This window comes from Schistocerca gregaria, chromosome 10 (genome assembly GCF_023897955.1).
Source record: "Schistocerca gregaria isolate iqSchGreg1 chromosome 10, iqSchGreg1.2, whole genome shotgun sequence".
Lineage (NCBI taxonomy): Eukaryota > Metazoa > Arthropoda > Insecta > Orthoptera > Acrididae > Schistocerca > Schistocerca gregaria.
In genome coordinates this window covers 193,050,441-193,065,418 of record NC_064929.1, presented here as the reverse complement: position 1 = coordinate 193,065,418, position 14,978 = coordinate 193,050,441, and the positions used below count along the sequence as shown (strand labels likewise).

At 44.0% G+C, this 14,978-nt stretch overlaps 1 protein-coding gene across 1 annotated transcript in view; it reads right to left on the bottom strand.

The window, feature by feature from the left end:
- The window catches only part of LOC126293297 (uncharacterized), a 104,238-nt gene that overhangs the window by 82,608 nt on the left and 6,652 nt on the right, over window positions 1-14,978 (bottom strand). The window contains exon 2 of the mRNA XM_049986428.1: window positions 7,186-7,681. Coding sequence (XP_049842385.1) covers window positions 7,186-7,652 — 467 coding nt within the window. The 5' untranslated portion in view covers window positions 7,653-7,681. The remainder of the gene's footprint in view (window positions 1-7,185; window positions 7,682-14,978) is intronic.

The window sequence follows — 14,978 nt, the reverse complement described above, 5'->3', positions numbered from 1 at the left end:
AAGAGTGCAACGGGAATTCCACTGTTAAATGCAGAGGAGAGAGCGTATAGGTGGAAAGAATACATTGAAAGCCTCTATGAGGGTGAAGATTTGTCTGATGTGATAGAAGAAGATACAGGAGTCGATTTAGAAGAGATTGGGGATCCAGTATTAGAATCGGAATTTAAAAGAGCTTTGGAGGACTTGCTGTCAAATAAGGCAGAAGGGATAGATAACATTCCATCAGAATTTCTAAAATCATTAGGGGAAGTGGCAACAAAACGACTATTCACGTTGGTGTGTAGAATATATGAGTCTGGCGATATACCATCTGACTTTCGGAAAAGCATCATCCACACAATTCCGAAGATGGCAAGAGCTGACAAGTGCGAGAATTATCGCACAATCAGCTTAAAAGCTCATGCGTCGAAGCTGCTTACAAGAATAATATACAGAAGAATGGAAAAGAAAATTGAGAAAGCGCTAGGTGACAATCAGTTTGGCTTTAGGAAAAGTAAAGGCACGAGAGAGGCAATTCTGACATTACGGCTAATAATGGAAGCAAGGCTAAAGAAAAATCAAGACACGTTCATAGGATTTGTCGACCTGGAAAAAGCGTTCGACAATATAAAATGGTGCAAGCTGTTCAAGATTCTGAAAAAAGTAGGGGTAAGCTATAGGGAGAGACGGGTCATATACAATATGTACAACAACCAAGGAGGGAATAATAAGAGTGGACGATCAAGAACGAAGTGCTCGTATTAAGAAGGGAGTAAGGCAAGGCTGTAGCCTTTCGCCCCTACTCTTCAATCTGTACATCGAGGAAGCAATGATGGAAATAAAAGAAAGGTTCAGGAGTGGAATTAAAATACAAGGTGAAAGGATATCAATGATTCGATTCGCTGATGACATTGCTATACTGAGTGAAAGTGAAGAAGAATTAAATGATCTGCTGAACGGAATGAACAGTTTAATGAGTACACAGTATGGTTTGAGAGTAAATCGGAGAAAGACGAAGGTAATGAGAAGTAGTAGAAATGAGAACAGCGAGAAACTTAACATCAGGATTGATGGTCACAAAGTCAATGAAGTTAAGGAATTCTGCTACCTAGGCAGTAAAATAACCAATGATGCACGGAGCAAGGAGGACATCAAAAGCAGACTCGCTATGGCAAAAAAGGCATTTCTGGCCAAGAGAAGTCTACTAATATCAAATACCGGCCTTAATTTGAGGAAGAAATTTCTGAGGATGTACGTCTGGAGTACAGCATTGTAAGATAGTGAAACATGGACTGTGGGAAAACCGGAACAGAAGAGAATCGAAGCATTTGATGTGGTGCTATAGACGAATGTTGAAAGTTAAGTGGACTGATAAGGTAAAGAATGAGGAGGTTCTACGCAGAATCGGAGAGGAAAGGAATATGTGGAAAACACTGATAAGGAGAAGGGACAGGATGATAGGACATCTGCTGAGACATGAGGGAATGACTTCCATGGTACTAGAGGGAGCTGTAGAGGGCAAAAACTGTAGAGGAGTACAGAGATTGGAATACATCAAGCAAATAATTGAGGACGTAGGTTGCAAGTGCTACTCTGAGATGAAGAGGTTAGCACAAGAAAGGAATTCGTGGCGGGCCGCATCAAACCAGTCAGTAGACTGATGACCAAAAAAAAAAAAAAAGGGGCCGTCTGTTGCTGAACGCAGTGAATGCAAATGGTGATAAGCTGTGTAATTTCCCCATCTATGCCTGGCCAATACACATGCTGGTGGGCCAGACTTTTGGTGTGAGAGATTCCCCAATGACCGACATCCCGAAGTCACAGTACAACACGGGGAGCTGCATCTTCCATAGCTAACATAAGAACCCCGTGAAACACAGCAAGGTGGTACTGTAGGGAAAAGTAATTATGCAAGGGATTCTAGATACTGCCTGGGTGTTTTTCCGACCAACCGTGTTACACAAAAGAGACGACCCAACTAAGTACAAGACCCGCAGCAATGGCCGATGCTGTCATGGCACTAGCGATGGGAAAACCATCATCCATGGTCAGGTTCTCGGATCTAAATAGAAACAAAGCAATTCTTCCTGACTGAATGCTGGGTCCAGCCTGATTAGAAGGCGAGATAAGGCATTTGTGTTAGTGTATTGCACTGTCTGCCGGAAACGGGTCTGATAATGATAACGGGAGTGGAAAAGAGCCCACTACAGCAAACGATGCACTGTCTTGTCTGACACAGAAGCTGAAGGGTTAAAAAGAGCAGCCAATGGCTTCTGATCCATCATCAGGACAGGACCCTGAGGCACACCATTTCCCTCGATAAAGGTTTCCGTCAAGGCAGAACTCACACCTACCTTGAAAACACTGTCTTTTAAAAATTCCTGGAGGAATTGGGGCATCCAGCTGCAGAAGCTCCACACATTGAGAATACAGAAGAGATCAGTCTCCAGCAGGTGCCATAGGCTTTTTTCAAATCGAAAAACATGGCCACAGTTTGGTAGGTCCGCAGAAAAACATTCGTGAAATGAGTTGACAAAGTGATGAGACAGTCAACTGCTGAGCGGCGTAGTCGAAATCCACACTGTAGAGTGGTTAATAGATTATGAGATTCGGGCCGAGACACCATAACAGCTGGGCATGAACCCTATGTTCCATTACCTTGAAAACACAGCAGGTGAGAGAAATGGGGTGATAACGAGAAGGAAGGTGTTGGTCTTACCTGGCTTGGGTAGGGGTATGACAGTGGCTTTACAATAGTGGCTGGGAAACAGGCCTTCAGCCCAGATGCGATTTTACTTATGAAGGAGAAAGAGCTTGGCCACAGGAGAGAGGTGCTACAATATCAGAATGTGAACGTAGTCTGGCCCTGGAGTGGAGGACCGGAATGAAGTGAGAGCATGATTTAGCTCCCTCATAGTAAGGTGGGACTGTGGCACTGACAATTCTGGGAAGAGCATAGTGTTGCCTGAGCCTCCTCCACTTGTTTCCTGTGGAGAAGGGCAGGATGATAGTGGGTGGAAATCTCCACAAAATAGCAGCCCAAGGTGTTGGAGATAGCAATAGGGTCCACTATGACAGCATCCACTGCACCCGGCTAGAAATTGGATGATTGACCTTGGTCTCAGAGATCTGTCTGAAGTCATCTCACATGACGGACGAGTGAGCAGAACTGTTAAAAGAAGTAGTAAGCAAAATCCAGCTAGCTTCTCTGCCATCCTGAAGAACGTGATGATACTGTGCACCCAACTGTTTATAACGAATGCAGTTTGCCATTGTAGGATGACAGTTAAAAACATGGAGAGCATGTCTCTGAGAGAAAATTGCATCACAAACGCCTCAGTCCACCAATGGACCAGACATTGCATGGTAAAGAGGCAGTGTGATGAACAGAATGTCTCGTGGTGGTAAGGATAACATTTGTAAGATATTCTACCTGGTCATCACAACTGGGGAAAAGTTGTTCATCAAAGGACACCAGAGAGGAGTAAACCCTGCAGTTGGCCTTAGAAAGCTGCCATTTGGTGTGAACATCGGTGGGGTCGGAGTCGGCAAATGAATAACACACGGGAACTGGGCGCTCGAGTGTGTGTCAGAGAACAGACCGCTCGAGACATTGGGCAATCTGGGCAGTCCGGAAGGAGAGGTCCACACGGGAATGGTTTGTGTGGAGTCTGAAAGGAATGTGCATGCTCCCATGTTAAGGCAGATGAGGTTAAGGTGATTGAGAAGGTCAACCAAAAGGGCACCTCTCCAACAGGTTCTGTGAGAGCCCCAAAGGGGATGGTATGCATTTAAGTTCCTGAGCAGCAGAAAGGGGTGAGGGAGTTGTCCAATAAGCTGCAGGAGCTCTGCCCTGGTGCAACCAAATGATGGAGGGATGTAAAAGGTACAAGGGGAAGATGTCAAGTGACGAAAGAATTTGTAGGCTGCAACAGCCTGAAGCTTGGTAGTCAGGTAGATAGTTTGGTTATGAAGATCATCCTGGATGAGCAGCTTGACTCCCCCGTGAGATGGAATGCCATCCTCAGGAAGAAGGTCAAAGCGGACTAGAAAGAAATGCAAGAGCTCAAAGTGGTCGCGAGGACACAATTTTGGTTCCTGGAGGCAGACAACAAGTGGACACTGTGATTCCACAAGTGGCCATAAGTCCTCTTCATTGGATCTAACTCATGAATGTTCCTTTGGAGGGGAGTCATGATCACAAAAGGGGAGGAGAGAAAAAAATGAAGGAATGTCACCTCAATGGTTGCTGAGTGCCAGCCTCCAAAGACTCACTGCTACAGGGCACAGAGGCTGGAGGACCCTGCTCCATTAAACCTACAGAGGCATCAGCATTCTCCCTCTGTCGGTCTGCACAGTCCAGAGCAGGAAAACGGTTCGCGTTGCGCACTGGCGACACAGAGGTCAGCTGGGTGGGCGTACGATGTAGTGACACCATCGAAGAGGATCTCCGAATCTGTGATGGAGAAGACCATCTGCCTTTGTTTGATTTCCTGGAACCTTTCTGGTTGACAGAGGAAGACTAGGATGTTTGTTGGCTGGAGGGACGTAAGAAGTCTTCGTGTGAGAGTTCCTTCTGTCCCTTCTGGCCTGCCAGCTGTGTAGCAGGTGACTACACCCTGGGAGGTGAAAGTTTGGTGACTTGTTGCACTTCTGGTGGAAGTGGTGGGGATGCTACCGTAACACTGGGCAATTTTACAACCGCGGTGCTGAATTTGAGATCTCATATCTGCCTGGCCATGTCCTTCATGGAGTAGGATGTAACAAGAACAGTACTTTATGTGCCAGACAGTAGAATGCAGGGTTTCTGACTAGCCAACTTTTTCCTTCACCCAGATCTCCTGGACGGCCTGCTCACTGAGATACATGAGACAATCTCAGGAGGAGGATGCATGGTCACCATTGCAATTGAACAGTGGGGAGAAGAAGGTGGGCAATCACCTTCTTGGGGGGATCCCTACCACAGGCTACACATTTGGCCGGACATTCAAGTGCGATTGTAACGCTGACACTGGTAGCAGCGGATCATGTTCGGAATATATAGTCGGGCTGTGATAATTTCATAGCCTGCTTTGATCTTTGACAGAAGCACCACTCTATCAAAAGTGAGAAAAAGAGAGTCTGTGGGCATTAAGGATGCATTTACCTTTCTCATTACCTGGAATGACACCCCGATACGAGAGGTACGTTTGAATTTCTGCCTCAGTCAGACTATTGAACAGCCTAGTGTAAATAACGCCATGTAAAGAATTCAGCAGTTGATGAACCTCGACACGATAGTCATGGAGGAATGAACGTGAAGCAGTTGTTGTGCTTGAGTATCAGAAGTAGTTTCCAAAAGCAAAGTGCCATTGCATAAAGAAGAGCAGGATTTCACAGGGCCAGCACCTGCATAAACACCTTTCTGAACAATAAATGGACTTGCCGTAGCAAGGGACTGACCATCTTCGGTACATGAAACCACAGCTAGGAGTGTCTTTGAATCATGAGCTTCACTCCGTTTACATTTGGTAGATGTTGACTGTGAAGAAGATGATCGGCTCATCACGAGAAAATCCCTCACGATTGCCAGCGTCTCCAATGGTGCACTCTTTTGAACTCGCCTTAGGTGATAGTTCACACCTCAGATCACAACTCCCTAATACCTGACCGAGGGACCAATCAGCAATGTGGGAGGGTAGCAGCTTAGGCAATCACCTCTCCCATGTACTGGTCTGTACTAGGGGTACATGCAATCCCTACTTGTCAACCCAGGCTGGGAATTACGCATTACCTGTTATGCATCAGACAAATGGGCCGGCCTTCAGGAGCACAAAGGAAGGAAGGAAGGAAGGAAGGAGGGAGAAGAAGAAGAAGAAGAAGAAGAAGAAGAAGAAGAAAATGAGGAACCTCAAATGCTGAAGAAGATGAAGGATAGGAGAAGGGGAACAAAGAAAGGAAAAAACTAAAAACAGTGGAGAGTGGCAAGCCCCCTGGGAGCTGCAGCATTAGCTTTGTAAAATTGGTTTGGGTATTTCTGACAGCGGTAAAATTCTACATGTGATGCAATGACATGCATTCTGTCACATTAATAGGTTGAGAGAAGCTTGAACATTTCATCACATGACAAGGCACAAGTTGGTCCAAGAACTGACATGTGGCGAAAGCAAGGAAAGAAAGAAATACAGGTTTGCATCGCCTATGCAAAAAAACACCTGGAAATGTTGGCATAACAGTGTCTCTTAAGAGTCCCAATCTTTAGCCAATTCATTATATGCTGGGAAGGGAGACTGTTACACCAATCGGGAGAGTAACCATATGCCACTTGGTAGAGGGCCGTGGTGAGAACCTGCTGATCTTCCACAAAAGCTTGCTGCTCGGCAATGATACATTGGAGTGTATCTTCCATCGATATGTTGGTTGGGCGACTTTGCACTGACACTAATATGCAGAGGAAACTTAACGCTCACTCGTCACCAAGTTTGTTATGGCAAGAATGAACACTATTTATGGAACATAGTACTTTATAGAGCAAAATGTACGAGACAATGAAGTGCAGGTTGTTCATAGCACTGAACGCATTCACTGGGCAACAATAATTCAGGTTACAAAATAGGCCAAGCACTCATTTTCAATCCCTGTTTCTTTGGCAGCTCACTAGAGAACACCAGGAGGCTTTTGTAAGCAGGTCTGTGAACTGCTTGGACAAGCAACCACTGAAATCGCCCATGTCAAAAGTGAAGATACATCACAACTAATCCCCGGTCCTTCAGAATTTTCTAGAATTTCATCACGATAAAAAAAAGAGGGCAAGATAAAATGAGTATGTACATCCTCACATGCAGAAGTAAAGGAGAAAAAACTTAAAGAAGAAAAAAAAATCACTATAGACCATGGTTTAGAAGTGACGCATGGGGATACTGGTAAGGAAACAGTAGATTTTTGCATTACAGCATCTACACACCACATGCAACAATCGAATTTACCAAACACATCATCAATAAAAGAAATATACAGTGTGCAAAATATGTTATATTCTAAACTTGGAATGCATTTTGAATACAAAACAGTACACTACAATGATCTAAACTAATCTAACATTACTTTTGGATCCCAAGTTTCCCACATTCATAGTATAATATAAGAAATAAAGACACCATCTTACAATATTTCTTCAAAGTGGAATGACTGCGTAACTTATATTTTATGAAAGAGTAGATTTCTTACCCAATACGGTATTCCTTATCAGCCCACAGCTCCAAATCTTGTGATACATTTTTCCAACGAGGGCACACTTTCTGCACCACATATACTAGCTCACTAAAAGACATGTGAGAGAAGATCTTTATCAGTACCTCATCAGGCAAGTCATCAATGCTCACACGATAGGTGCCTGCATGGTCCACTGTGCTACCAGCCAAGTCAGAAAACGCAACTTCTGACTGCTGTGGGTGCAAACTAACTGCAATCACACCTGACTCACAATGCACACTGTTGGTACTGCCTGCAGCAGAAGTGACTGCAGAAGCGACTGTGGACTGAGGAGCTTCAGACGGTGCACTGCTCCAACACACTGCGATGTCTTCACCAGCCATATGGCATTCTCCACTGTGCACATATTCTGCAGCCATTTCAATGACAAACCTGTCTTCAAACCTCTTTGTGTTGGAAGGTGCTGGGGTAGGGGTTGTCATATGGAATTGATCAGATATACTTCCAGGCTCTGAAAGAAACACAGAAGAAAATTAATGTCCAAACCCGTATTATAAATATAGCAATTATATAACAACTGATGTAGACACTCACACACAATGGCATACCACTGTAACAAAAAGTGATGTCATTATAGCCTGTTGGAAACTGAAAAACAAGCAGTGCCAGTGGAGGTGAAAAAATGTCCTTTTCTGAAAGACAACTAAAACTGTTGTACAGGGCAATTAATAATGATTTTACAATCTAGTAGTGTAGTGTGGCTTGCAGTGATTTATGTATATTCTGTTTGTGTTCCTTTATTCCCTTAATTACAGTGAGGTGACAAGTCATAGGCTACCTCTTAATATCATGTTGGACCTTCTTTTGCCATCTTAGTTCAGCAACTCACCAGAAGTCTCCTGCAAAAATGCTGAGTCATGCTGCCTTTATAGCTGTCCATAATTATGAAAGCGTTGCTGGCGCAGGATTTTGTGCATCAACTGAACTACATAAATGTTTAATAGGATTCGTGTCAGCGATGTGTGGCCAAATCATTCACCCAAAATGTCCAGAACGTTCTTCAAACCAATCGTGAACAGTTGTGGCCTGGCCCATTGTCATCCATAAAAACTCAATCATTGTTTGGGAGCACGAAATTCATGAATGGCTGAAAATGGCCTCCATGTAGCCAAACATAACCATCTCTAATCCATGATCAGTCCATTCTATATAAACACAGCCCACACCATTATGGAACCACCACAAGCTTACACAGTGCCTTGTTGCAACTTGGGGTCATGTCTGTGGGGTCTGCATCACATTAACCCTACTAACACCTCGTACCAATTGAAATTGGGACTCATCTAACCAGGCCACGGTTTTCCTGTCATGTAGGGTCCAGCTGATATGGTCACAAGCCGAGGAGAGCTGTTGCAGGTGATGTGCTGTTAGCAAAGGCATTCCCAATTGACAACCAATTTCACCACGTACATTCATCGTACATCCCATACCGAGTTCTGTGGTTGTTTCATGCATTACTGCTTGTCTGTTAGCACTGACAGCTCTAAGCTAACACCACTGCTCTTGGTTGTTAAGTGAAGGCCGTCGGCCACTGTGTTGTCCGAGGTGAGGGGCATTGCCTGAAATCTGGTACTCTTGGAACATGCTTGACACTGGTGACTCTGAGAACATTTAATTCCCTAACAATTTCCAAAATGGAATGTCCTGTGCATCTAGCTTCAACCTCCATTCTGCATTCAAATCCGTTAATTCCCATTGTGTGGCCATAATCACACTGGAAACATTTTCACATGAATCACCTGAGTACAAAAGACAGCTCTGTCAATGCACTGCCCTTTTATATCTTGTGCCATCTGTGAAAGTGCATATTTCTGTCCCATGAATTTTGTCACCTTAGTGTATATGAGTTACTAATTTCCATACTCCATATATATGCAAATCAAAATTACTTTGCAATTGACAGATTGCAGTGGTGGTCAGAGGAGGGTCGGTGTTGCTGACATGGATAGTGTCAACTAGCAGAAAAATGCCTCTGCTTAAAAGACTGACATTCTTCAGCACCTTTCTACATCTACATCTACATCTACATTTATACTCCACAAGCCGCCCAACGGTGTGTGGCGGAGGGCACCTTACGTGCCACTGTCACTACCTTCTTTTTCTGTTCCAGTCACGTATGGTTCGCAGGAAGAACGACTGTCTGAAAGCCTCCGTGCGCGCTCGAATCTCTCTAATTTTACATTCGTGATCTCCTCGGGAGGTATAAGTAGGGGGAAGCAACATATTCGGTACCTCATCCAGAAACGCACCCTCTCGAAACCTGGTGAGCAAGCTACACCGCGATGCAGAGCGTCTCTTGCAGAGTCTGCCACCTTTAAAAACGTTCCCAAAAATTTTGGCATGCAAACATATTCACACTATTTTCAATGTGTTTCTCATCTGTCGCTCCCACAAGCTTCTCTAACAGTTACTTGCTCACATCCTGCAGTCCATCACTACATCACTCATACCCATCCACTCCCATTTGTCTATTCTCACGCCGAACGCATTGTCATTATCTGTCTGTGTCTCACTGTCACAGTCTCCTCTCACTGTCAATGTCACTGTCTCCCACTTGCTCTTTCTTACTGCTAATATCTCATTCCTTCCCTCCCACTGTTGCTGACTCTTCTCACTGTCACTATTTCTCTCTTCCTCAGTGTCATTGTAATAGACAGTCTCATTAGCACTGGCTCTTACCCACTTCCTCTTTCTCCTCCTCCATTCCTCTCCCAATGGCATTGTCTCCTCCACTTTTTTCCTGGCACTGTTCTGTCACTGTCTACTATGTTAAACTGCTACTGTTTCCCCTCTTTCTCTCATGCTGCCATCATATCCTTCACCCTATCTATACCACAACCACTTTTACTACCTTGCAGTATTTATTACTTTTCTTTTTCTTTTTCACTGAAACTGTCTTCTTCTCTCTCAGTACAAAAATGTTTGAACTGTCCTCACACCTCTTTGACATTTTTTTTTTTTTTTTTTTTTTTTTTTTTAAAAAGGTGCTGCGGAAGGTACAATGAGGCAGCTGATACCTCAATTTTCGATTAGAGTCTTTTAAACAGGAGCACAGCAACTATTTTTGCCCCTGACAGGAGCATTTTTCTGTTTGTTCCTTCACATGTAAAGGACTCCATCAGCCAGTAAAATTTTGATACTTTACTTGTGTGAAATTGAAATGCATAAAAACTAACTTCATACTTCAGACCAGATTTTACATGCACAAAAATTTTGCATGTGCTTCAGTCCTACAACATGGGCTCCCAGAATCCTTCCAGTGATAACATGTACATTTTACAGCATGGGACATTTCACGGTATTTTTTTCCATTACACATGTGACGTCTAAAAGTTAAAGTTACCATTACTCCTGCAATTTAATGGTTATCACATACTTTTTTTGTTATAAATTATTATAGCAGTTAATACAGTCAGGATAACAAATAACAACAAGTGAAAACTTTTAATTTTGCCATGTAAAATATATTAGTTTACATCTGTTACGTCCATAACAAAAGGCATGGAAGAAAAGTTTTCCTAATTTCAGAAAATCCCCTGAAGTTTTGTTACCAGTGTGAAATATAATATTTCATTATGATTGCATGGTAATGAGACTTTATATTTCTGTTACCTGTTACACATTATTATGGGTAATAGTGCAAGTTAGGCATGTGACTGCCAGGAACACTATGTGATCAAAAGTATCCGGACACTTGCAAATACGTTTTTCATATTGAGTGCATTGTGCTTCCGCCTACTTCCAAGTACTCCATATCAGCGACCTCAGTAGTCATTAGACATCATGAGAGAGAATAATGTGTTTTTGCTTTTAGGAAGCTTTAATTGTCAAGTGCTATTAATAGTGTTCCATAGATTTCGTGTTTGTTTTGAATACAGTCAGAGAGAGTCCCTTTAGTCAACCATAGTGGCAGTAGTGCTAGTGTTTGTTTTCAACACAGTCCAGAGACAGGTAGTGCTATTTTCATTGTTTTCTACAAGAAGTGGCTAGCAATCACAGTTTAGTCAACAATCAGCTGCCTTTAGTGAATTAGCAGTCTAGTTAAAAGTTGATTAACTCTCTTCAGTAAATTGATTCCTTAGGGTGGATAGGATGTGTGACTGCTGTGTACGAACACAGGAGGAGCTGGCCACTGTTCGCGAACAGCTGAACGTGTTGATGGCCGCAGTCAGCCATCTTCAGGCAGCTGCCTCGGAGTGTAGCGGCAGTGGGCAGTCTGGTGTGTCGCAAGGTACATCCCAGGTGTTACATGCTTCACCAACTGTCCCTGCTGTCGAGACATCTTCGTGGGTACCGGGCGCGATTGGGCCACCCTCTCCCCAAGAGGAGTGGCGGGTTCAGCGGCGTTCGCGGCGCACGAGGCAGAGGGTCAATGTGCAGGCTGGCCGTGTGGCATCGCCCGCTCTGCCTGTGAGTGGACATGTGGCTGCTCCTTCAGCAAGGTCCGAGCAGGCACACGGGGGGAGGGGATTTCCCTTAGGGAAATAGCGGAAAGGTCGGGGAAGAAGGCCAGTGTTCACTCTGTCTGCTTGCCGGGTGGTCTCATCCGAGATGTGGAGTAGGCCCTGCCGGCGGCGATAGAGAGCACTGGGTGCACCCGACTGCAAATAGTTGCTCATGTCGGCACCAATGGCTCCTGCCGTCTGGGTTCAGAGGTCATCCTCAGTTCGTACAGGTGGTTGGCGGAATTGGTGAAGGCGGAAAGCCTCGCTCGCAGGGTGGAATCAGAGCTAACTATTTGTAATATCGTTCCCAGAACCGATCGCGGTCCTCTGGTTTGGAGCCGAGTAGAAGGCTTAAACCAGAGGTTCAGACGATTCTGTGGAGATCTGGGGTGCAAATTTCTAGACCTCCGCTATCGGGTGGAGAAATGTAGGGTCCCCCTGAATAGGTCAGGCGTGCACTACACGCCAGAAGCGGCTACAAGTGTAGCGGAGTACGTGTGGAGTGCACAGGGGTGTTTTTTGGGTTAGAGAATTCCCTCCCTAGGCCCGACAAGACACCTCCTGAGACACGGCAAGGTAAGAGTAGGCAAAATGCAACAGGGAATAACAATATTAATGTGCTAATAGTAAACTGCAGGAGCGTTTATAGAAAGGTCCCAGAACTGCTCTCATTAATAAACAGTCACAACGCCCATATAGTACTAGGGACAGAAAGTTGGCTGAAACCAGACGTAAACAGTAATGAAATCCTAAACTCAGATTGGAATGTATACTGCAGAGACAGGCTAGACAGTGAAGGGGGAGGCGTGTTTATAGTGATAAGAAGTGCAATAGTATCGAAGGAAATTGATGGAGATCCGAAACGTGAAATAATTTGGGTGAAGGTCACGGTTAAAGCAGGCTCAGACATGGTAATTGGATGTCTCTATAGGCCCCCGAGGTCAGCAGCTGTTATGGCTGAGCACCTGAAGGATAATTTGGAAAATATTTCGAATAGATTTCCCCACCATGTTATAGTTCTGAATGGAGATTTTAATTTGCCGGATATAGACTGGGAGACTCAAACGTTCATAACGGGTGGCAGGGACAAAGAAACCAGTGAAATTTTTTTAAGTGCTTTATCTGAGAACTACCTTGAGCAGTTAAACAGAGAACCGACTTGTGGCGATAACATATTAGACCTTCTGGTGACAAACAGACCCGAACTATTTGAAACAGTTAACGCAGAACAGGGAATCAGCGATCATAAATGGGTTATGGCATCGATGATTTCAGCAGTAAATAGAAATGTTAAAAAAGGTAGGAAGATTTTTCTGTTTAGCAAAAGTGACAAAAAGCAGATCACACAATACCTGGCAGCTCAACACAAAATTTTTGTCTCAAGTACAGATAGTGTTGAGGATCAGTGGACAAAGTTCAAAACCATCATACAATATGCATTAGATGAGTATGTGCCAAGCAAGATCGTAAGAGATGGAAAAGAGCCACCGTGGTACAACAACCGAGTTAGAAAACTGCTGCGGAAGCAAAGGGAACTTCACAGCAAACATAAACATAGCCAAAGCCTTGCAGACAAACAAAAATTACGCGAAGCGAAATGTAGTGTGGGGAGGGCTATGTGAGAGGCGTTCAATGAATTCGAAAGTAAAGTTCTATGTACTGACTTGGTAGAAAATCCTAAGAAATTCTGGTATTATGTCAAAGCGGTAGGTGGATCAAAACAAAATGTCCAGACACTCTGTGACCAAAATGGTACTGAAACAGAGGATTACAGACTAAAGGCCGAAATACTAAATGTCTTTTTCCAAAGCTGTTTCACAGAGGAAGACTGCACTGTAGTTCCTTCTCTAGATTGTCGCACAGATGACAAAATGGTAGATATCAAAATAGACGACAGAGGGATAGAGAAACAATTAAAATCGCTCAAAAGAGGAAAGGCCACTGGATCTGATGGGATACCAGCTCGATTTTACACAGAGAATGTGAAGGAACTTGCCCCCCTTCTTGCAGCGGTGTACCGTAGGTCTCTAGAAGAGCGTAGCATTCCAAAGGATTGGAAAAGGGCACAGGTCATCCCCGTTTTCAAGAAGGGACGTCGAACAGATGAGGAGAACTATAGACCTATTTCTCTAACGTCGATCAGTTGTAGAATTTTGGAACATGTATTATGTTCGAGTATAATGACTTTTCTGGAGACTAGAAATCTACTCTGTAGGAATCAGCATGGGTTTCGAAAAAGACGATCGTGTGAAACCCAGCTCGCGCTATTCGTCCACGTGACTCAGAGGGCCATAGACATGGGTTTCCAGGTAGATGCCGTGTTTCTTGACTTCCGCAAGGCATTCGATACAGTTCCCCTCAGTCGTTTAATGAACAAAGTAAGAGCATATGGACTATCAGACCAATTGTGTGATTGGATTGAGGAGTTCCTAGATAACAGAATGCAGCATGTCATTCTCAATGGATAGAAATCTTCCGAAGGAAGAGTGATTTCAGGTGTGCCGCAGGGGAGTGTCATAGGACCGTTGCTATTCACAATATACATAAATCACCCGGTGGATGACATCGGAAGTTCACTGAGGCTTTTTGCAGATGATGCTTTGGTGTATCGAGAGGTTGCAAGAATGAAAAATTGTACTGAAATGCAGGAGGATCTGCAGCGAATTGACGCACGGTGCAGGGAATGACAATTGAATCTAAATGTAGACAAGTGTAATGTGCTGCAAATACATAGAAAGATAGATCCCTTATCATTTAGCCACAAAATAGCAGGTCAGCAACTGGAAGCAGTTAATTCCATAAATTATCTGGGAGTATGTATTAGGAGTGATTTAAAATGGAATGATCATATAAAGTTGATCGTCGCTAAAGCAGATGCCAGACTGAGATTCATCGGAAGAATCCTAAGGAAATGCAATTCGAAAACAAAGGAAGTAGGTTACAGTACGCTTGTTCACCCACTGCTCGAATACTGCTCAGTAGTGTGGGATCCGTACCAGACAGGGTTGATAGAAGAGGTAGAGAAGATCCAACGGAGAGCAGCGCACCTCGTTACAGGATCATTTAGTAATATCGAAAGCGTTACGGAAATGACAGATAAACTCCAGTGGAAGACTCTGCAGGAGAGACGCTCAGCAGCTCGGTACGAACTTTTGTTAAAGTTTCGAGAACATACCTTTACCGAAGAGTCAAGCAGTATATTGCTCCCTCCTACGTATATCTCGTGAAGCGACCATGAGGATAAAATCAGAGAGATTAGAGCCCACACAGAAGCATACCGACAATCCTTCTTTCCACGAACAA